This window comes from Hemicordylus capensis, chromosome 2 (genome assembly GCF_027244095.1).
Source record: "Hemicordylus capensis ecotype Gifberg chromosome 2, rHemCap1.1.pri, whole genome shotgun sequence".
NCBI lineage: Eukaryota > Metazoa > Chordata > Lepidosauria > Squamata > Cordylidae > Hemicordylus > Hemicordylus capensis.
The window spans coordinates 178917428-178940362 of record NC_069658.1 but is presented as its reverse complement, the minus strand read 5'-3'; the positions used below and the strand labels follow the sequence as shown (position 1 = coordinate 178940362).

The 22935-nt window shown below is 47.4% G+C and overlaps 1 protein-coding gene across 1 annotated transcript; it reads left to right on the top strand.

Annotated features, from left to right (window-relative positions):
- Positions 1-13988: 13988 nt before the first annotated feature.
- RLN3 (relaxin 3) lies at positions 13989-21253 on the top strand. The gene is made up of 2 exons (XM_053297560.1): positions 13989-14148; positions 20170-21253. Exons 1-2 carry the CDS (start codon positions 13989-13991, stop codon positions 20424-20426), a joined length of 417 nt encoding a protein of 138 aa, XP_053153535.1. The 3' UTR covers positions 20427-21253.
- Positions 21254-22935: the final 1682 nt, after the last annotated feature.

Below are 22935 nucleotides of genomic sequence, written 5' to 3'. Positions count from 1 at the left end.
TAAAAGATGAATGGTTAATCTTTGAGGTGACACAAATCTCTTTCTTACAACAAAAACAAAAGCAGACTAACACAGCTACCTCTCTGCAAGTTATCACAGTGCAGGAGCCTAAAGAATGGTGGTTGTATTGTTAGATTTCCAGTAACACCATGCACAAACCACAATGGTGTTACAGTATATAATGTCACAGGATGTTTTTGCATACTTAGCTTTTTTATGGCAACCTTTTAATATATATGAAAAGGAGGAAGGCATTATAATTAATGTGCCACCTAATGGCACAGCGGGGAAGCAACCTGCCTAGAGAGCAGGAGGCTCTTGGTTCGAATCCCTGCTGGTCTGTTTCCAAGAATATGAGAAACTCCTATATTGGGCAGCAGCAATATAGATGCTGAAAGGCATCATCTCAGACCGTGCAAGAGAAGGCAATGGTAAACCCCTCCTGTATTCTACCAAGAAAACCACAGGGCTCTGTGGTCGCCAGGAGTCGACACCCTGGATGGCACAATCTAATCTAACCTAATGACAATTAACAGGTATATGTCATCTAAGTCTGATATTATTATCAATCCCTTATCTGGAAACCTCCACAGCATCTTTTGAACCCGTTACAGAATGTATTGCATACAAAGTTGTCAGATTTAATGGCATTGGAGCTACACTCAATATAACCACATCATTTACCAGTGTAGTATCATCAGGCTACATTGTATTCCTATCTATTCATTTTATACACACACCCACTCCTTCTCCCCTACCCCTCTACCAGAAGCCTAGCTTTTTTATAAAGCCATTGGCTAATCCTTACCCCCAAACTTAAATGAAGCTTACGTATGAGTAACGGCATTGTTTCTTGCTAGATCACCAAGCCACTTCTCAGCAACCTCAGGCTTTGCCTGACCTGCCAACCCTACCGCATGGCACGCTCCAAGAACACCTGCTCCACAGGCCCATGTGCTGCCACCAGCTTGGCAGCATGGGCCATGTCCTGAGAGGCTGAGTGCCCACCTGTAATGGAGAGGGGGCATCCCTATTGTCCTTCACCTCAAAATGTGTTGGGCTGCCTTAAGCCCCTAACTACTAGTCTGGTGGCTATAGGCCACCTCCAGCCTCAGAGGCAAGATGCCTCTAAATACCAGTTGCAAGGGAGTAGCAGCAGGAGAGAGAGCATGCCCTCACCTCTTGCCTGTGGGCTTCTCAGGGGCATCTGGTGGTTTTCTGATTCAGTGGGTTTGCATCCTCTCCAGAGAGTTGGCCTATGGCCTATGCCGCAATTCATACTAAGTGGCAAATGAGGGACCTTTCCCCAGTGTTTGCTCTGCAATAATAGCTGCTCTTTTATCTGCAGCCTCTGATGCTACACACTGGAGAACAGTACATCAACACCCATGTCTGTCTGTGGCGCTGCTGCATTAGTGAGAGCTTAGAAGGTGGTTTTACACTGAAGAATACTTTAGCCATTACTGTGTATTGCTAGAGGTGGATGTGTGAAACATTACAGCCATGGTTCATGGGGGGTGGGTGGGATGGAGCATACGCTTCTTTCCACCCCACAATCAGATTTTGCAATTTTTGGAGGCACTATAGGCTTGTTTTATGAAAGCTGCTAAAGGGACATACAAAATTATGTGCACATCACCATAAGCAGCAATTACTGTATCATGCTATCTTTCATGCTCTAAAAATTGGGTGTGTCTAGTTCATGTAGAAGAATCAGACATTTTATATCCTAGCCTCCTTTTATATCCTCTCCTCCAGGGAAACACATGAGATGATTTTTCTTTGATCCTCACAATATCACTTTGAGATTGGTTAGCAGACCAGTTATTTTATGATTAAACATCAGACTCTGCAATAAAAGATTTGGGTTTTTATACATGGGAAGGTATCCCAAGAAACATCTCCAAAGTTTACCAAAATCTGTGGGGCATTTTGGGGTGGTGGGAGGGGGTGTTTTTTGTTGTTGCTTTTTTTGCCCATTGTTGTTTTTTATTCAAAACAATATGAACTTCAAAAAATGCACATATTTGGTCCTCTGTTTTGTTCTAATTCAACTTACTTGCCCAACATAAAACTTACCTCAGTTAAAGGTTTCAAAAAATTATTGATTGCACCATTAGGCTAAGATGCTATCTCAAATAGCTTACACTAGGAGTATGCAAAAATATCCACTATCTGTTTAAATGAATAAGAAACTGGTGCTGCACACCCTAAGATGAGCCTTGGATCACTTCAAATCACATACCTTGCATGGCCAGAAGATTCTCCCCTATAGGATGTAGTAGCATAGTGTCTGACCCAATGCTTTGCTTCTGCACAGGACATTGCCAAACATGCTGTCCCGCCCTCCCCAGCCAGAAATGCCCAGTATGTGTTTAAGTTAATAGGGAACTGGTGCCACACCCTCCAAAATAAGTCATGGATCACTTCCAATCACATCTCCCAATGAGCAGAAGACCTTTGAGGTTGACACCCCGCCACCCCCACCCCCGCTTTTTTAGGTGGAGAGCTCATCTGACCTGATGTCATGGTCAGTCTTTGTGGCTGAGAAGGGATTTGAACCTGGTCCTGGGTCTTGCCAGTTCAAGTCCATCACTCTCCGTCTACAACAACATACTGGCTCATCTCACCCCGCCAAATGGTATCTTAAAAACATAAATATCAGGTGACAGGTCCAATAGGATGTCTAGCATCCTGTTTTCATCTCTGGCTACTCCAGTGCCCCCTACAAGGAGGACCTGAAGGCAATAAACTTGTCCAGGGGCGTAGCAAGGTTGGAGTGGGCCCAGAGACAAGATTTTAAATGGCCCTCCCCTCACTGATGTAAAATTTTATATGCCACAATAGAACATCATCCTAAAATTTTTTTTTAAGGTTTTGTAAATTGTGGACAATGCAGGTCATTTAATGGTACTAGAGAAAGACTTGCTGTTGTGGTAGCTCCAGGTCTTAACACTCACATCAATTTTGGAGGATGAATCCAACTGAAGGAAGCCCGGGTGGGTGCGCGTCTGGGGGAGTCAGTCATGTGACTTGCCTCTGGGGGGCCCCCCAAGGCTGTTGGCCCCCAGACAACTGTCTCCCCTTGCCCTATTATAGTTACGCCCCTGTCCCTGTCCCTTTGTGTGCCCCTAGCAAATGTCATCTCTCAACTGGATTGTTCTATTTAGCTGTCAAGCTCTTAGCTTTCTCCAGCAGCTTTGCTTCTCTCTCTGTTTCACAGAAACCCTGCCTGAAGCCTTCCTGCTTCTGATTGGATTTTGGGAGCACTAAACTTTCCAAGACACCTGGCTCACCCCAAGAAGAACTTCAGCTGGGGGTCGAGATGTGGGGGAGGAATTGGTCTTTTGTTTGAAATGTTTCCCTTATCATTGCAGCTGAGGGCAGCCAACCACCTAGCACTTGGACCAAAGTTTATCTCTCTCGCAGCATCCCTGGATGGTGGCATTTGCAACATTCAGGAGAGGCCGTGGATTTCTTATCGTAGGGCAAAGAAACAAGGTCCCTTATCTCCAGCAAGTGGAAAGGACAGAATGCAGAGATAAAGAAAGTTCAGCGATGCTCCTGCTACTGGTACAGCATGAAAAACATCTTGCGCAGAGAGAGCAGAGGGAGCTGTGCCAGGATGCTAGGTGGCAGCGGCTTCAGGTGGGAGACTTGGGGTGCCATTGAGAACAGCAGAGTGGAAGGTAGACAGAGCTGACCCAGGGAGCACAATCCCTTGGGAAGGATCCCTCGAACCCTGTGCAAGTGTGGGCAATGCACAAAAAGATAGCCGTGCTCTTTTGCAGTTCCTGTTCATTTCAAGTTGGCAAGCCCAGGAGAAATTGCTCAGTGGATTATGCCCCACATTAGAGGGTGAGGGAGGATGGCATTTGCATTTTCTGGCTTAGGCATCAACCTCGGAGCACAGGAAACTGCCTTACACCAAATCAGACCACTGGCCCATTTAGTTCAGTATTGTCTACTATAGTGGCAGTGGCTCTCCATAGTTTCAGGCAGAGGTCTTTCTTCCCCAGCCTTCCCTTTTGATGCCCGGGGCTTGCTTGGGCCTTCTCCATGCAAAGTGGGTGCTCTGCCACTGAGCTGCTGCAGCCCCATCCCTGAATATCTTGAGGGCACACGACTGTTTGTCAGCTTACAAACATCTGAAGGAAAGAACCCAAAGACAATCAAGGACTCTGTTCTAGTCCTGACTCCAAAACCCACAGCAGCCCCTGCTGGGACTAGAGACTGAAGTCAGCTTTCAGCTCGTTGCCAATGCTGAGCGTTGCTTTCTGGGACAGGGTTTTGTTGCCTGGGCTGAAACTGGGTTTGTTCATAGTTGACCAAAGGGCCGCAGTGCCTGAAACAGGAAATGGATCTCTGTGATTGTGTGCCTTGGGCCTGGGAAAGGGACTCTGCATCGGATAGCTTTTCTCGAGCCAAAGGAGCTCTTTTGACACCGATAAAACTATCCCCCTCCCAGGTAAAGAGATATCGGAGGCAACCTCGATCTGGCCCAATCTGGCTACTGTGTATGAGAAAACAGACAATTAGGGCAGTGTCAGTCATGCATTTCTTGCAGTGTCTAATTTGATCCCAGCCACTTCCATGGAGCCTGCAATCACACATAGCCCTCCCCCCCCAAACAAAAAAACAAAAACAAAAAAACAAAAAAACAACAACAAAAACAACAACCCCACCCTGAAATGTTTGCTTTAAAAGATATCTTTTCCTACAACTCAGAAAACATGTTTTTAATGCTTAGCATACCCTTTCAGTTTGCTGAAGGGGAAATATATTGCTGAAGATACTGCTAGCCTGTACAGTTCTCTGTGCCAACTGACAATGCTCCCTGGAGTCTTCCAAAATAGCATGTTCTGCTATTCTCAGTGTATTAGGTGCACTCTTAGTGTATGCAGAATGTCTACCAACAAGAGCAGGTGCAGTGAGTTAGTCTCAAAATTCACTGGTGTTATATGCTGAACAATGATTGATACAAAGGCGAAAACCTAATGATGAGCTAATGGCGGAGGTGAGATTCAGACAAGGAGCTTCCCAATTCATAGCTCCCTCACTTAACCACTGTGCTGCACCAGCTCTTGCATGGCAGCAGTGGCTTGCTTAAGGCCATAGCCTGCACATGCACCAGCTGCCCCAGATCAATAGGTGCTACTACATAGCTTGATTTGGCCTGGTTCAGACATAACAGCCAACTGCAGTTAGCTGGTTGATGTTCCAATTGAGGTTGGTTTTGGGGAGCCCTTCCCTGCTGCTCGGCTTCAGAGGCGAATCCCAGCCAGCGCTATGGCCAAACTGTGGTCAAAGTGTCATGGTGTCAGCGGGGTGGCCGCGATTGGCTACAATCTCAAAGGCATTTTTGGAGTGCTCCACCCACCCTAGGCAAGGAAAGGACATTGAAAGCCCTTCTTCGGCCAGTAATGGCACGGCTGCCCCCGCCCCGCCCCCCGCCGCCTAAAGTGGTCCCTCACCCTGAAAGCACCACACAAGCACGGATTATCATGTGATTTTAGGCCTGGATGTGTGTGTGGGGGGCAGGGGGGATCCCACTTTCATTACTGGAAGGCTGGGGAAAATCCACGTTTGCTAGAATGGGATTTGCAGATTGGGGAGGGCAAAGGATGTGGGGGGGGGATCTGTCCCACCATAACCAGGGAAGATGTCGCAAGGGGTGACCCTGGCAAAGGAGTCCAGGCTGACTCAAGTGAACTCCTGCTTGCTGACAGTTTGCTATCAGTGGGCTGCCACTCTCATGAGAGGGCCAGTCTACTGGGGATATGGTTGTGTTGTGCTATGCCCTTTAAAGGGTGATCCCCAACCACAGGCTGTGAACTCATGAGTGGAGCCACCCACTTAACCACCAATGAATCCAAGAGGGCCCCGTTTTATGCAGATAAGTGTGCCGTAGGCAGATAAGCAGGCACGGGGGATTGCGGAAGAGGGCACTTTCCTCTTCTTCCCCAACTCCAGGGCAGTGGGGGGAGACTGTGCATAGGTGCAGATGGCCAGGCAGGGGGCTTGTTTCCACAGCAGCTTGGCCGCTGTCCCCAGGATCAGGAAAGCAGTCTCTGGGATACCCCTGCCCACCTCTTTCCAATAGGGGTGTGCACGGAACCGCCAAACTGCGGTCCGGCACTGGGGTGGGGGGTCGCTTTAAGAGCGGCGGGAGGGTTTACTTACCCCTCCCGCCGCTTTCCCACTCTGGCGCCGTAATTGTAGGAGTAATTGGGGTGGCAGGATACCTCCCTGCCGCCCCTTCCCCGCTGTTGCATCGTGCGCACACTTCACGTCTCTGTGACGTGTGCGCGCACAAAGGACTCCTGGGAGTTTTTTTACAGCAACAGCGGGGAAGGGGTGGCAGGGAGGTATCCTGCCACCCCAATTACTCCTACAATTATGGCGCCAGAGCAGGAAAGCGGCAGGAGGGGTAAGTAAACCCTCCCGCCGCTCTTAAAGCTACCCCCCCCACCCGAACCGCCCAGGTCCGGACCGGTCCGGGCCCATTCCTACTTTCCAACACACAACAACACAGCACAGCTCTACTTAGAGTACCCATGGCCTGACACTCATCAGCAGGTGTAGTCCGTGTGCTCTATTACAGAGGAAGAATGGTTCAAAAAACTTGATTGATCCTGATCCTGCTGGCCCTGCTCATGAGTAAGCCTGGGTTGTAATCCCCCTGGGAAGTGGCTGGGCTCCACTTCTTCACCCTTTCTTTGTAAAAAATAGAACAGATCCCCCTGAAACCTCTCCACCCTCTTCCCCTGTGCAGACTCTTCCCCATACCCAAAGGCCATCTAGATCTCAGCTTTCCCAAGATTGACCCCGGTGACTGGCCTTCCCCAACCTTTCTGTGAAAAGAACAGAACTTGGCTTATCAGGAATCCCTTCTGGGGGGCTGCCTTTCAAACCCTGCCAAGAGCACCCCCACCCAAACCATTTGAATGGACAGTGCAGTGGGCACAGACCCTTGAATCCATTCAAAATTCTCAGGTCCGGCCCGGCATGCCACCATATGCGGATCTCCTGGCGCGGGTATTGGTGGGAGAGGGCATCCCTGGTTTCCAGCTGCCCCAGGATGGCGTGGTCACCTCTGGGAATGCAGGTAGGGATGGCGCATCTCCATATTGGCAGGTGGGTTGGTGGGGCGCAGGGTTTGGCAGCAGATTGGCGGCAGTCCCTGAGACGGGGACAGCACTCACCTGAGTGCCCATCCTTGCAGCTTTCCTGCAGGGAGCATCCTTCCTTGCTCCCCTTCGACTGCCACTCTCGTGAGAGAGCGATCCGTGGGATGATGCTGGAGACAGCATGGCCATGGCCATTTCCCCTACAATGAGAATACCATCTCCATGATTTTAAATGAGTGCCCACAGATGGTTCTTCTCATGAGCAAGACTAGGGAGCAAATACACCCACCTGGAGAAGGGGCTGGGCCTCCCTTCCCCAACCTTTTCTGTGCAAAGAATAGAACTTGGCTGCTCCAGAATGCCGGCCTGTGGCAGCCCCTCCCACCCATACAGGAGTGCCCCCGCCACATATGTGCTCCCCTCCTAGAGAGGGGATACCCATGCTGGCTGTCCCTGCAAGGAGGGGGCCCTTTGTCAGGGCATACTCGCTTGCGTGGACGGTGTAGACACAAGGGCTGGGCATGGACTGAAAAAGCCATTCAGAGTTCCTGGGCTGGATCTGGCATGGTGCTGTATGCAGATCTATTGGCATGGGGATTTCTGGGAGAGGAGAACCCCAGTGTCCAGCGGCCCCAAGACAGTGGGCTACCCCTTTGGGGCTGCAGGCTGGGGCGCACATCCCCACATGGACATGCGGGTTTGCAGGTCACAAGATTTGACAGGAGCCTGGCGGCAGTCACCAAGACCAGGACAGCACTCACCCACGTACCCATTCCCACGGCTTCCCTGCATAGAGCATCTTCCCTTGGTCCCCTTAGTCTGCCCCTCTTAGGAGAGAGCTGTCCATGGGACAACGGGGTACTTTGCAACATACATTACGTGTACCTTTGCAGTTATTCCTTACATGGGGCCTCCTTCCCCAACTTATATGTGAAAAAATAGAATTTGCTGCTCTGTCTTTTATACCTTACCCCAGGTAACCCCCTCCCTGCAAGATGTTCCCTTCCTGGCACTGTGATTTGGTGCCCTGCATATGTTGCCACTTGGAGTGTCTGTGCTTGTGAACATACATGACTGTTGCTCTTTTCGGGGAGCAAAACACTTGGTGCCCATCTTGTCATCCTGTGCCCTCTCCCTACTGTTTGCAAGGTGTGGGGAGCAAGGGATGGAGTGGGAATCGGGGCTGCCCCCCAAGCAACTGTGCAGCTTGACAAGCTGACAAGTCTGGGATGGGGCATGGTGGCTTCCCTGTAGCCTGGCAACTCCATAGCTGCATAGCTGACAGGAGGAGTAGGACCGGTTTTCTGAGAGGCTGCCAGTGAGAAGCACCAAAATCATGGAGCAGCCACATCTTTGCGTGGGTCTGCACCACCGCCTCTATGATTGCGGTTTGAAAATCAGTGCAAAACTGTGGTTATAGTTGTGCCATCAGTTGGACGTAACACTTTGGTGCAAAACCTCAGTTGTTGGCAGTGAACCTTAGACATAACCGAAGATTCAAACTGGAGTTTGGTGAGGCAAACAGGAGGTAGCTTTTGGCCCATAACCGTGGTTTCGCACGTTCAGGCATAAAGGAGTTACAACCTTTTGGAGCCATTTTTTGAGTAAAAAATGAGCCAGTTTTGGAAGGGCGGTATAGAAATTGAATAAACAAACAAACAAATAAATAAATAAATAACAACAACCACCTTGGCCACAATTAATTGCAGTTAGCCATTACGTCTGAATGCAGCCCATAAATTAAGGGTTGGTTTCAAAAAGGCAGAGTGTCCTTCCTTTCTTCATGTGATGCCTGTCTTCCAAGGAGTTCAGAGTAGTATACATCTGGTTTCAAAGCAGGATCCCATTGACATCATCTGGCATCTGCAGGCAGAGCAGAGAAAGACCCTCCTCTCTCTGAAGCCCTGGAGAGCCACTGCCAGTACAAACAATGCTGAGCTAGATGGACCAAGGGTCCAATTCAGCAGAAGGCAGCTTCCTATGTTCAGAGAACCATTCTCTAGAGCAGGGTTTCTTAACCTTGCCCCAGATGTTTTTGGACTACAACTCCCATCATCCTCAGCCACAAAGGCCATGTCTGGGGATGATGGGAGTTGTAGTCCAACAACATCTGGCGGCCCAAGGTTAAGAATCCCTGCTCTAGACCTAAATTTGCTCATTTGTAGTATTGGATTTCTTATCCCTCAAATTAATTATTGTTCAGAGTTTCAAAAGGAATATATCTTCCTCTACAAATAATAAGTAGGTTATATATCATTTGTCCAGTGCTTTAGGGTGTTCTAAGAGCTTCACCGAAAGAATACATATTGTTATCTGCTTCCCACTTCTGATCAGCCAAAAATTCCAGGGGCAGCAGTACCAGACTCCATTCCTTTTGAATGAGAGAGAGCACTCGAGGTTTCTGGTGTCATAATATTTGCCTTATGTCCAAAGTAGAGCAGCATCATTCATGGAAGCAAATGCACTCCTACAAGCACAACTGCTGAGAGCCATTTCTGTAACCCCTCTCCAAGTCTTTATCTCCAGCCCCATCCCTGTTTCAGCATCAGTCCTTCCAGAAACCTTTTGCTGTTTCTCTCAATTCAAATTGCAAACTCAGAGTCACACTAAATGCTCCCCTAACTATGTTTTAAAGAGACACGCTTGCTGGCCACTAGCAGCACTTCCTTGTTTATCGCTGAATAGCCACAGAGGGGGGTGATCCTGATTGGGGCTGTGGCATGCAGGAGGCCAGCTTTTATCCTTATGCTGTTTGCCTGCTAAGAATCCCCCTCATGAAGTGGTTGTTTGCCCTGAAGCATCGCCTCCTCTTGCAGTCTGAGAAATGCCGTAAAGCTAGCAGTTTAATTATCTGGCAGTGGCACTGGATCAGTGCTCTGCTGTGTTCTGGTTGCAAAACTTGGAGAATTAGGGCCTGTGGTTTGAAAGTCCCAGCTAAAACTGAGTAGAATCCCTCCTCTACTAGTCAGTAGCCCTGGTGAATACTATACATAGGAAGCTGCCTTAGCTAACTGCTAACTGAGCAAATCCCCTGCTAACTGAGCAAAGAGGCACCTTTTAAAGTGGTGATTCTCATATATTTAGCAGGGGGAGAGCAACTGGCCCTATCCAGTCCCAGCACAGCATCCCTCCAGGGGCTGCTGCTGGTGTCTACCATATGTTTCGTTTTAGACTGTGAGTCCTTTGAGGACAGGGATCCATCTTATTAATTAATTTATTTTTCTCAATATAAACTGCTTTGAGAACTTTTGTTGAAAAGCGGTATATAAATATTTGTTGCTTGTTTTTGTCGTTTGTTTATACGGAGTCAAACCATTGGTCTATCTAGCTCAATATTGTCTACACTGATAGGCAATGACTCTCCAAGCCTCCAGGCAGAAGATGTGTTGGAATGGACATCCCTTATGGACATTCCAACCCACGGTGTGGTGGGCGGGTGGTGGTGGTGGTGGTGGTGGAGGAAGAGAACTGCTCATGTTCCCTATCCTCACTTCCTAAAGGCTACTCATGTCCCCTGCCCACACTTCCTAGAAGGCACATTCATATTGAAGAGGGGTCAGAATAAGAAGCATATTGGAAGACACTATGTTGGACATTTAGATGGTGATCTTTGGAATCCAGAGAGTGCTGCATTTTGTGCAGTTGGTATGACTTGGCTTATAGGTGCCAGGGACTAAACCTGGACCTTGGGCATGCAAAGCAGATGCTCTGCCACTGAGCTATGGCACCATTTGTGGTGAAGAGAGCAGTGGTTGACACCCTGACTTACTGCACATGCAAGCAAGTAGGGTGTTTCAGACATGCAGCCGCACTCCTTGCGCAATTCCCCCTGCCCTCCTGCACTCACGCAGTTGCACAAGGGGGCTTAGAGTCTGCTGCACTCCCCACACTCCAGGAGCACTTGAGAAGATTGCAAACATGTCACGGAGGGTCAGCGATGCATTTTCCATCATACAAAGCACTTTCGGAGTGTGGGGAGAGCTCTAGATTCTTAGCCCTCGTTCACAACAGTGTGAGCACAGAAGGAGAGGGGGAGTTGCATGAGGGAGGCTAATTACCTCCTACTTACACTACACGCACTCTTTGTTAGGATGCCTGCCACAGTTCTGTCCTGTCCTGGGTTCAGTTCAAGCCCAGCTGTGATTGGCAGAAGCTGAGAATTCTCTTTGAGGGTTGGCTAGGGATCTTAAAGAATGGGTTAAATTCTCTGAGAGAGGAAATGCTTGGGAAATCAGTTTATTTTTGTATTGTAGATCATCTCCCACTAGGGATGGAAAATTATGCTTTATGGTCACAGCCTTGGTTCACTGACCATAGTGAACCAAAGGACTCTTTTACTGCCCCCTAAGCATGCTTTTGAGGATACCATGGACAGCCAGGAAAACAAGCAAATGGATCATAGAACAAATCAATCCAGAATTTTCACTCGAGGCACAAATGACCAGGCTCAAACTATCATACTTCAGACACATGATGCAAAGACCCAGCTCCCTTGAGAAGTCCATAAAGCTGGGGAAAGTTGAAGGAAAAAGAAGAAAAGAACGACCAGCAGCAAGTTGGATGGACTCGATTACGACAGCAATGAATGCACCACTTAGAGACCTTAAAGGCCAAGCTGAAGACAGATCATCCTGGAAAGAATCTATCTATGAGGTCACTAAGAGTCGACACTCACTTGACAGCATCAATCAATCAATCATGCTCATTTGTGGGTGATTTGCAATTTTGTATCCTGTCCAAGGGTCTGTTGAAGACCTGGCTAATATGAGGCATGCACATGTGGAATAATAAAGAAACAGAGGGTTTAATACTGGCTGCACAAGAATAGGCACTAGGAACAAATGCAATAAGAGCAAAAGTTGAAAAATCCACCAGCAAGTGCCGCCTTTGTAAAGAAGCAGATGAAACTGTGGACCACCTAATCAGCTGTAGTAAAAAGATTGCACAGACTGACTACAAACAAAGGCATGACAAAGTAGCAGGGATGATACACTGGAACATCTGCAAAAAATACAAGCTACCTGTAGCCAAGAATTGGTGGGACCATAAAATTGAAAAAGTTGAAGAAAATGAAGATGTAAAAATATTATGGGACTTCCGACTACAAACAGACAAACATCTGCCACACAATACACCAGATATAACTGTAGTCGAGAAGAAAGAAAAACAAGTCAAAATAATCGACACAGCAATACCAGGAGATAGCAGAATAGAAGAAAAAGAAATAGAAAAAATCACCAAATACAAAGATCTACAAATTGAAATTGAAAGGCTGTGGCAGAAAAAGACCCAAATAATCCCAGTGGTAATTGGCGTCCTGGGTGCTGTTCCAAAAGACCTTGAAGAGCACCTCAACACCATAGGGGCCACAGAAATCACCATCAGCCAGTTACAAAAAGCAGCTTTACTGGGAACAGCCTATATTCTGCGACAATATCTATAACAATTGACAATAAAGTTCTGGCATCCCAGGTCCTTGGGAAGGACTCGATGTCTGGATAAAACAAACCAGTCAATAACACCTGTCTGACTGTGTAAACAAGAAATAATAATTATATCGATTTCTATACCGCCCTTCCAAAAATGGCTCAGGGCGGTTTACAAACAGAAATAACAAACAAATAAGATGGCTCCCTATCCCCAAAGGGCTCACATTCTAAAAAGAAACATAAGATAGACCCCAGCAACAGTCACTGGAAGTACCGTGCTGGGGGTGGAGAGGGCCAGTTACTCTCCCCCTGCTAAATAAAGAGAATCACCATGGTAAAAAGTGCCTCTTTGCCCAGTTAGCAGGGGCTAACTGGGCAAAGGCAGAGGAAGGCAGAGGATGGATAACTGAATGTAGCAACAAGTCACGAATATGTATGCAGACAGAGGCGATATTTCCTCTGGACCTTGGGGCGCTGGTCCGTGGCCTCCTGTCTCCAGGGGGGGCCTCCAAATGTCCTGGGGGGCCTACCCAGAAGCCGGGTACCACCCCACACCCACCACGCTGCTGCCCTGTGCCTGCCCTGCCAACTTTGCCATTTTCTTTATATTTTAAAGTTCTTTTGTTCTTTGCCAGCAGGTGGGCGGGGGTGAGCCAACTAGGCCTCCCCCATTGTGGCCGACCAGGTCTTGAGCACTGGCGAGATGCTCCAGCGTGCCTGCTCAGTGCGAGTATTGAGCATTGCCAGCCCGTGATGTCAGCGATGGGGCAGCGGCAGGCTACTGGGGAGGCCTGCCGGGACATTTGCAAATGCAGGTTTTCTTTTCTTAAAAAAAAAACAAAAAAACAATTAACGGGAGGCTCCAAAGCCCTTCAGGTCCGGGCTCCAGAATTACCTCGGTGTGCCAGTGTATTCAGAAGTGTGAATTAAAGGAAAGGTGCTATTACTGGAACACCAGGTTGTGTTTCTGTAACTGCCGAGGGTCTGTATATCTGCATCTAAGGATGGGGAGTCTTTGGAAATAGCCTGTGCCCATCTCCCTCTTTCAATGCCTACCTTTGTGGGTTTCTGTCTGCCTTGTGTCTATATGTACCTGCATGCCAATGCATGCCAGGAAAGGCCAGGTAAGCACTGAGCACAGCTCTGCAACTGCACCAAGCTGATAAGGAGGGAAAGGTTATCGCTGCCTGGCTAGCACTCTTGGTGACAGAGTCCCGCTCCCCCTGAAAAACCTCTGCCTGGTGTCCAAGAAAGGTCTCCACCCCCTCCCCGCTGATAACTGGGCAGATAGCAAATGGATGGATGTCTTCAGCCGAGCTGCTCATACATCGAGATGTTATAAATAGGGACAAGACACCCCGAGAGAAGCAGGCAGGTGGGAGTCGTGCCACAGTGGGTGTCTCGCTTCCCAGGCTGTCTGTGACCAGCAATGTACAAGCTCCTCCTGGCTCTGGCCCTCGGGGTGCTCCTGTCTGAGATGAGGCTGGAGAGTGAGGCCAGGACACCCCCATACGGTGTTAAACTGTGTGGCAGGGAGTTCATCCGCGCAGTCATCTTCACTTGTGGAGGATCTCGGTGGAGACGAGCAGGTGAGCACTTGGGGACTGTGGAAGGAGGAGGGATGGTGTCCAGCCCAGTTTTTAAGGTAGAGGAAGATGAGAGCCAAGATTCTAGGAGTCTACAGGATGGATTGCCACACTTGCTGGGTGGCAATCCATCCTGTAAGCAGCAGGCATCCCCACCCCCAACACCACAACACAGACACTTGTAATGTTGGTGGGCAACACCCACACCTGATTTGTGAATCCTTTCCTTCCTTCCTTCCTTCCTTCCTAGAGCTGACCTCATGAAACTGCACACACTATTTCTTCCTGAGTGTTATCATCCTACTAGACAGTCAAGAGAATCAGTGGTGGCTAAAGTCCTCTGTGTGCCTGAGGCAGGGTGTCAAATGCCACCCCCTGTGGCACACACCCTCTTCCCCCTCTGTCCCCTTATACTTTGAAGGGGGCAGGAAGAGAGCATCTTGCTATCTTGTGGGCGCTCCTGTCATCTGCTGTCTGAGGTGTAAGCCTTCCACCGCCTCACGGAAGGGCTGCCCCTGAGGAGAATCATGTCGGTGTATCCACGTATCAGGTGCAGATGTATAATATAATGTGGTCCAATGATCATCTCTCTACACTGTAGGACTCAAGGAAAAGTGCTCACAGGTTTGAGAATAGATGGATGGTGATTGAACCCCTACTAAGGAAGAGAGACGCCTATAAAGTGGTGATTCTCTTATATTTAGCAGGGGTTGAACAACTGGCCCTATCCGACCCAAGCACAGCATCCCTCCAGTGACTCTTGCTGGTATCTGCCTTATGTTTCTTTTTAGATTGTGAGTCCTTTGGAGACAGGGGCCATCTTATTTCTGTAATATTTATTTTTCTGTGTCAACCACTTAGTTGAAGAGTGGTAAATAAATATTTGTTGTAGTAGTAGTAGATTGTGTTTTTCCTAGGGCTTGGTTGCACGGTTTGTTGAGTCGCATTATAAAGGTTAGAAGAAAATAATTTGTGTGAGGCATGGAACATTTACAACATCTAACTTCTCAATGTGCTGCTTGTAAAACAGGCAGAGCTATAAAAAAGGCATAGAGGATATGGAAGGCGGGTCTCAGAAGGGCTGGCCTGCCTGCAAAAGTGACCCAAGCAAGTCACCTGTGGTAGCAAGAGTTTTAAAGATAAAGTGTGCCGTAGAGTTGGTGTCAACTCCTGGCAACCACAGAGCCCTGTGGTTGTCTTTGGAGGGGTTAACAGGAGGGGTTAACCATTGCCATCTCCCGCACAAGATGAGATGATGCCTTTCAGCATCTTTCCTATCTCGCTGCTGCCCAGTATAGGTGTTTCCCATAGTCTGGGAAACATACCAGCGGGGATTCGAACTAACAGCCTCTTGCTCTCTAGGCAAGTCACTTCCCCGCTGTGCCATTAGTTTTAAGGGCATCATAATCAAGGACACTGCTTGGCTGCTTCTAGAGACACCTTTCTTTGCTTGCATTTTGAAAACTCCGTAGAGAAACAAACACAAAACAGCACCACTAAGTATCTGTGTCACTCGTAAAGTGAACACAAGAGGCAGGTATCTGGAAAGCTTTTTTGCCATCCTTGCAGCTCTGGAGCACAGTGACCTTTCTGCACACCACAATGCCATGCATTTGGAGCTCTTTTCTGATTGATTTTGATCAGAGCAATAGTGGAGCAGAGGGGGAAGGAGTGTTTTAATCTTACCCATTAGTAGGTTCCCAATTAAAACAACCCCCCCCAAAAATTTATTTTATCCCTATTGAGGGAGGAAAAAAGACAGGTAGCTGTTTAGTACCTCCCTTATTTCCCTCCCTCCCCCAGTGTAACCAGTAGCAGGCGCAGGGTTTTTTTGCCGGGGGTGGGGGGATTCACATTCAGAAAACAGAATGGAAGGAAATCCCCACCCAGTACCACTGCTCCCATCAACACTGAAGACAGGCCCCCCCCCCACTGCCCTACGCTTCTTTTAAAAATAAGCCACAGGTCTCCTGTATTGAATCGGTTTTGGTCCCTCCTTGCATACTGATGTGGTCCTGGATGCTGGGCATGCAATATTAACAAGACTTGGGCTGCACAAGCAGTGAGCTTCTGTTGTGGCTGTTTCCCCTAGAATGTGTGAAAATGTAGGCGAGTCAGACTTTCCGCCTGAGGGTCTAACTACACATCACACTCAAAACATGTATTTAAATCTGGAGTCTGAAAGACAGTGCTTTATTCCATCACGAACACTGATTGTTGTGGGGCATCTGCATGATGTCCCAGTACAACTGCTGGCTGGTTGCCTCACAACTCATTTTGGACTACAGAGGTTGAATGCTGGAGGAGGGAGGGTGGTCCTACCTTTGGGCAGGGGTGGCTTCCAATCCCTGCATCATTCACTGCCTCTCATGTGGCATTTGCCCTACTCCCATGAAGCACCTTTTTCTTTTCATTGCTTCGTTATTCTGATATGGTAACACTAGTGGAACAACTTGTACAATGAGAAAAAATGTAGACCAACCATAGTGCAACTTCTCTAGGCCTGAGGAGGAGTGATTTTCTGAGTGAGTGGTGACATACTATTACTACTACTACTACTACTACTACTACTAATTATTTAGCAGGGGGAGAGTAACTGGCCCTATCCACCCCCCAGCACAGTACCTCCAGTGACTGTTGCAGGTGTCCATCATATGTTTCTTTTTAGATTGTGAGCCCTTTGGGGACAGGGATTCATCTTATTTATTTATTATTTCTCTGTGTAAACCGCTCTGAGCCATTTTTGGAAGGGTGGTATAGAAATCGAATAAATAAATAAATAAATAAATAAATAAATAAATAAATAACTGATATTTACCCAGTGTATTGGTTCCCAAAGGCAGAGCCTCGCTCCTCCACACCTGAGTACAGCTTTGCCATTTTTCCTATCACTGTAGTTTTTTTAAATAATTAAGGCCAGTGTTATTGCTATTATGAACTTCTCTCCATTTTTATTTTTAAAAGTAAAAGCCCACTTCCATACATGTTAGTGTACCATCAAGTCGATAATGACTCCTGGTGACCACAGAACCCTGTGGTTGTCTTTGGTAGAATATAGGAGTGGTTGACCATTGCCATCTCCCATGCAGTAGGAGATGATGTCTTTCAGCATCTTCCTGTATTACTGCTGCCCGCCCAATATAGGTGTTCCCTATCATCTGGGAAACATCAGATGTAAATCTCACAGCTGTTAATGGGACTCTTCCCCGCCACCAAGAATGGGTGGAAGGAGAATGGGTTTTAGATAGAGATCTGTGTTTATTCAGTTGCTAATCGGAAGCTGTTTCTAAACAAACAAACAAAGTATGAGAGGGAGAGAGAGATCTCTTCCCAATTGCTCTGATTATGGCAATTTAAATGGCAAAAATTAAAGCCACAAAACTTTGATGTGTGCATGCACAGAAGCTCCCACACTGATCTGCCCGAAATGTGGATAGATTACTGGACTCACAAGGGTCTGCTATATGTGGTGTTTTCAGTTAATCCATTCCTTGATCCAGACCAGCTTTTGAATGAGGCTTTAGTTACTTGTATTCCAGTCCTTGAGTAGAGGTGGGGCTGAAAAAGGGCCAGCAGCAAGTGTTGAAACCCAGTCTGCACTTGCCACTCTGTACATACTATCTATTTCATTAAACTATTAATATTCCTGATTCCACTCCACTACCTAGTCCTTGCATACCACAACTCTTTCCCTTGGATTCTACACTATACACACTATTTTCATCCCTTTCTAAAAAGAAAAAAGTTATAAAGATTTTAGTGATATTCCATGATAGTCTGCAGTCAAAGCAAAAATAATAGTAGCATTTTTATTATTATTATTATTTTACATTTTATATCCCGCTCTTCCTCCCAGGAGCCCAGAGAGGTGTACTACATACTTAGGTTTCTCCTCACAACAACCCTGTGAAGTAGGTTAGGCTGAGAGAGAAGTGACTGGCCCAGAGTCACCCAGCTAGTATCATGGCTGAATGGGGATTTGAACTCGGGTCTCCCTGGTCCGAGTCCAGCACTCTGACCACTATACCACACTGGCTCTCACACATTAGCATTATATCACATCCCTCCCACCACCCTAACTGAAAAAGTGTAAGAGCAGCAATTTAACACAACAGATTTTTGTTTTAAAAAAGAGGAAATGAGCATAGCAGAACTATCTGTGCATGTTTACTCAGAAGAGGGTTCCACTACTATCAGTGGGGCTAACACCCAGGAATGTGTGCACAGGATCGCCGCCAAGTCATTAAAAGGGAAGTTTTAATAGGAGGAAACTGTTTCAGGAAGTGAACCATTAAGTATCAGCAGCAATGTCCAGGGAGCAGAAAATACTTAAAACTATATTTGTTTTCCTTTTTGTTTGGGAGTCCATAGGGGAGGGGGGGAGGGGGAACAGAAGGGGATGGGGGAAATGCTGCAGAGGTTCAATAAACTGGAAATGCATGACAACAAAGTGTAATTATGATTATTTTTAAAGCCAGACTCAGTTGGGATGTGGGGACAATAGAAGGGACAGCCACAGAAACCATTTGGCAATGTTTCACTCTCTAGTGTGGACGGAGAAAACAATGAGCAAGAAAAATAAACTCACAAGAACTGCCACACATGGACACTTCATTTCTCTTCTGCATGTGGCTCAACTGGAAAATCATGGAAATAAATGCCAAGAAGCCCTGCATCTGGAAGGGCCCCTTGATATCTGCCCCTTCTGGGGGAAATAATAGGTTTGAAAGGGGGCAATTTTCAGCAGAAAAAAATGGGAGGTAGGAGAAGCATAATCCTTTCCACACATGCCACTTTTATACTGCAATCTCTCCCGCAAGCTGGCCTTATCCAGGTTTACACTTGCATCTTTGCAAAGGTAAATGCACACTGTAATCCTGAGAGCAGAAAAGTGAATAGAGGGAGACTTGCAAAGCCACCAGACACACCCATATCCTGCCCTTAACCAGCTAGGTGCCACTAGGCTCCACCCCTATGGCCACCAGCTTCTACCATATCGGGCACCACCCTTTATCTCCTAAGCTCCAGTTGCAGGATCTGAGTCTCTGGAGACCTGAAAATCCTATGTGTGAACCAGAGCCAGACCTGGAAACAGACAGAGAAGCCAAAGCAAAGGAAGTGGTAACTGCAACCTTGGCGGTCCCTATTTTGAATGGGAATCATGGTGCTCGGAGAGAGGGGTATTAATCCTCCCTCCCATGCCAATTTCAAAGCTGAAATGGCGGCACCCAAAGCTGTTATTTCACCCGCAGGGATAATGGGTTCCTGGAGATCCTTAGGTAACTCTGAATTCTGAAACTCCAGGTTCAGTCTGAATCTTAGCAACCCTACATAGAACAACAAGGTGTGTTGTATATGTGATGAGTTGGAGTTCCCAGTTTTACACATCATAAGGCTGTTCACACAAGCAGCCCTACTGGGGTAGGACTGCTTGTGTAAAAGTGCTGGGATTGGGGCTGATCCTGGCACTGCCCTGCCGGGTAGCCCAGGGCTTTTACCCGGCAGCTTGCAGTAAAATCCCTCAATGCACCTCATGCATCAAGAGTTGGGTTCCCCCGGCCTCTAGAACGCCACACTGCTGGGAGCAGCACGGCTCATGTGGGCGCACAATTTGCACATCCCACAGAAGAACAAAGATTGTCTGGGGGAAAGGTAGGACTGATCCTGCCTTCCCACTGCGTCCTCTCTACCCTGCTCACAGGTTGTGAGAATGACCATATTGTATACTTAGCAAGAACACCTGCTCAACCGAAAAGCCGTACAATGTGTCTTATTTCCAAAGGTTTTTGCTACAGGTTCGAAAGATGAGCTTCTGGTTGAATCAAATCCAGCTCAGCAATGACCCATAAGGAAATAGGAATGTTTTTGTAAACTACAGCTGTTCCACAACTTGTTCTCAAAATTCTCTTCTATGAATTTTGATAGTGAATCTTCTCAAAATATTATACTTGACATTCAGTGTCCATCTCTGACATTCACTGGTTTCCCTACCCCATTTTTCATGTTCGCTTCTTCTCATTGCAGAAGATTATGGTGCCCCCCCGAGAGGAGATTCTGCAGAAGCTTTCATTGCAACTTCCTCCTCCAGTGAATGGGACTCAATCCATGCCCCCTCAAAGGATCCAGCTGATTATTATGGGAGCTGGAGGAGCCAGCAGAGCCACAATCCCTCCGAAGAAAGCTGGGCTTTGGATCGTGGCTCCCGTGATGTTATGGCAGGACTGAGCAATGCCTGTTGCAAATGGGGCTGTAGCAAGAGTGAAATCAGCTCCCTGTGCTAAGTGATAGTATGTGTGGTTGGGGGCATGCCATGGGGGGAAAGAAAGCATATTGAAATAGATGTGAGCTTGAGCTGTATTCCATCAGATGCTAAAATCATAACTGGCCCTGGCATTCTTTATTAAACATCTGGTCCTTATTATTTCCAGAATAAATTCCCAACTCACTTCTCAGCATCCTTTGGACTCACTCGCAGGGGTGTAGCTACGATTGAACAGGGGGGGCCCCAAATGTCCCTGGGTCCCTGAGTGGGCGGAGGACCAGTTGGGTGACAGCTTGCTCTTTGCTCCCCTCCTTGTGCTTCTCTGAAGAAGGTGTGGGGTGCAGAGGTCCATCGTCACGTTTTGTCCCTGGGCTCACTCCAACCTGGCTATATCCCTGCTCACTCATTAAGTGACCTACATCGGTGAAATGCCGTGTGGCAATCTGTTCTTGTGAGGGGCTCCCTACAGTGGATTTTAAATACATTGATGCAAATACAATTACTGCTGGGAATATGGCAGATAGAGGGGTCTCTCTCGCCTCCCAACCTCCTGCTCTGTCAGTCATCACAGTACATCCTTCCCACACAGCTGCAGTTGGTAGGTAAACCTAAGCTTGTTTTTCTGGTGCGATTCCCACAGTGGAATGGCCAACGTGCCTGCTGACACCCGGCCATGGAGTCTTCCCAGATGCTACAGAGTCTCTGGACTTGCAGTGCAGCATGTCCCTTGAGGGTTTGCTTGTGTCCCACACATGTTATCTCATGAATGTGTAACTGAGTTTTGCTTTGAGAGGGATAGCATCCCGCATGACAACTTTGGAGTTGTTGTTGTTGCTGCTGCTTCCCTGTTCCTCATTTCCTTCCTCTTGGAGAAGAACAATGCCTGTCTTCTCTGAGACTGAACATATGTCAAAGCTGAAATAAAAAGATGAAATGAAACAAGGCAGAGTGTGTTTATTGAGAGACTTGAAGGAGTGGGAATAAGAGGGCCCCTTAGGTTGGATTTCTCAGCAGTGCTGAGAACACAGTCAGTAGAAAGGCCTATAAGGAGATATGTCACAATGTGCTGAGACAAGTCAAAAGGGTTTCGATAAAACTAGCAACATTCATCCATCCATTTTATGATTACATTTCTATGCTGCTTAAACATTTGGTCCCTAGGTGGTGTGCGAAACAACCACTATAAAACACAATCAGAATTAAACCATGTACAGCCCTGTGGCCCGCTTCTTCACTGTAAAACAGCATGGCATGGAAACCCTTTGAGATGGAGAGGCGTCGGAGTGAAGAGGGCATTCAAACCTGCCCTGCCTACTGCTTCTCTCACTGGTGGTCTTCTGCCTGGATGAGTGTCTACCTCACAAAAACACATCTGGAACCCCTGTAGGTGGGAAAGCGACGGTGTGTGTGATTTGCAGTGGAAAAAATGGTGGGATGATGATTATCAGTGGAAATATGGTGGGCAGGCAAAGGGTGAAGCACCCTCTTCCCCACCCCCAGCAATTTTCCACTCCAGATCACTTACTGTACCCACATTGTTTTGCTGCATAGGAAGCTGCGAAGAATGGGACATCAGGTTTCATTAAACAGGTGTACGTAACATTTAGTGGAAGAAACACTCATGTGCAGATCTGATATTTAAGACCCTGTTGTCCTCTAATATGCATCTCTCATTAACGTCTTCCAAAGCTAGAGTCTATGCCAGTTACTGGCCCATTCAGCTTTTGTGCCTGCCTTCCCTATTCCATGAAGGAAAGGGAGGCAGCTACTTCAGATGGCAGGCTTCGGGTGCAATTCAGAGTGACAGAATGGGAGATGGACAGACACCTGAACAATGGCATGGAATCCACCCGGAAATTCTCCTGTGCATGCTGCATTGAAATGAATAGGAGCTGTGCAATCGCATAGTAGTGCTCCCGCCCACTTTCTGTTCATGTTAGTGAGGCTTGCGCAGCAGAACTTCGCAATGGGTTGTGCCCCATATTAATTAGTGGAGGGAAGGGTTCCGTTGGGATTTTACATCTCAGACAACACACTTTTTCTGAGTCAACATTATGATTCAAAGTAATAACTATGGCTGGTTCTGTGATGTGCATGGATATTGTGGCCAAATAAAGACAGCAAGGCGATAAATAATGATGGAGCTCACTATCAAAGAATTATGGTGATGATCACTAGCTCACAGCTACTTTACATTCATGGTGGACAGGGCTATTAATGGCTGTTAGCCATGATAGCTGAGGAACAAAACAGACATGAAGCAGGAGACCTGTAAACCATTTGAAACATTTTAAAAAACTGAAATAAGCCTGGGAGAGGGCTGTGAATTTGATCGGAGCAGAATTTAGCCCCAATACTTTTTCCCTCTATCAACCAAAATCTGCCTCCTCCCCCAGCTGCTTTTGAATCTGCACAGGAAAAGAGAAGGGACTCCATATAATTTCCTCCATGAGTAAGAAAGTTGCTTGGATTGAGCTCCTCTACTTGCTGCAGCTCATTTCAAATTGCAGTGCACACACAGCATTTGA

Coding starts and splice junctions, on each gene's coding strand:
- RLN3 (XM_053297560.1), top strand. CDS start 13,989: ATGTACAAGCTCCTCCTGGCTCTGGCCCTCGGGGTGCTCCTGTCTGAG. Junction 14,149..20,169: donor ATCTCGGTGGAGACGAGCAG/GTGAGCACTTGG, acceptor TTCTCATTGCAG/AAGATTATGGTGCCCCCCCG.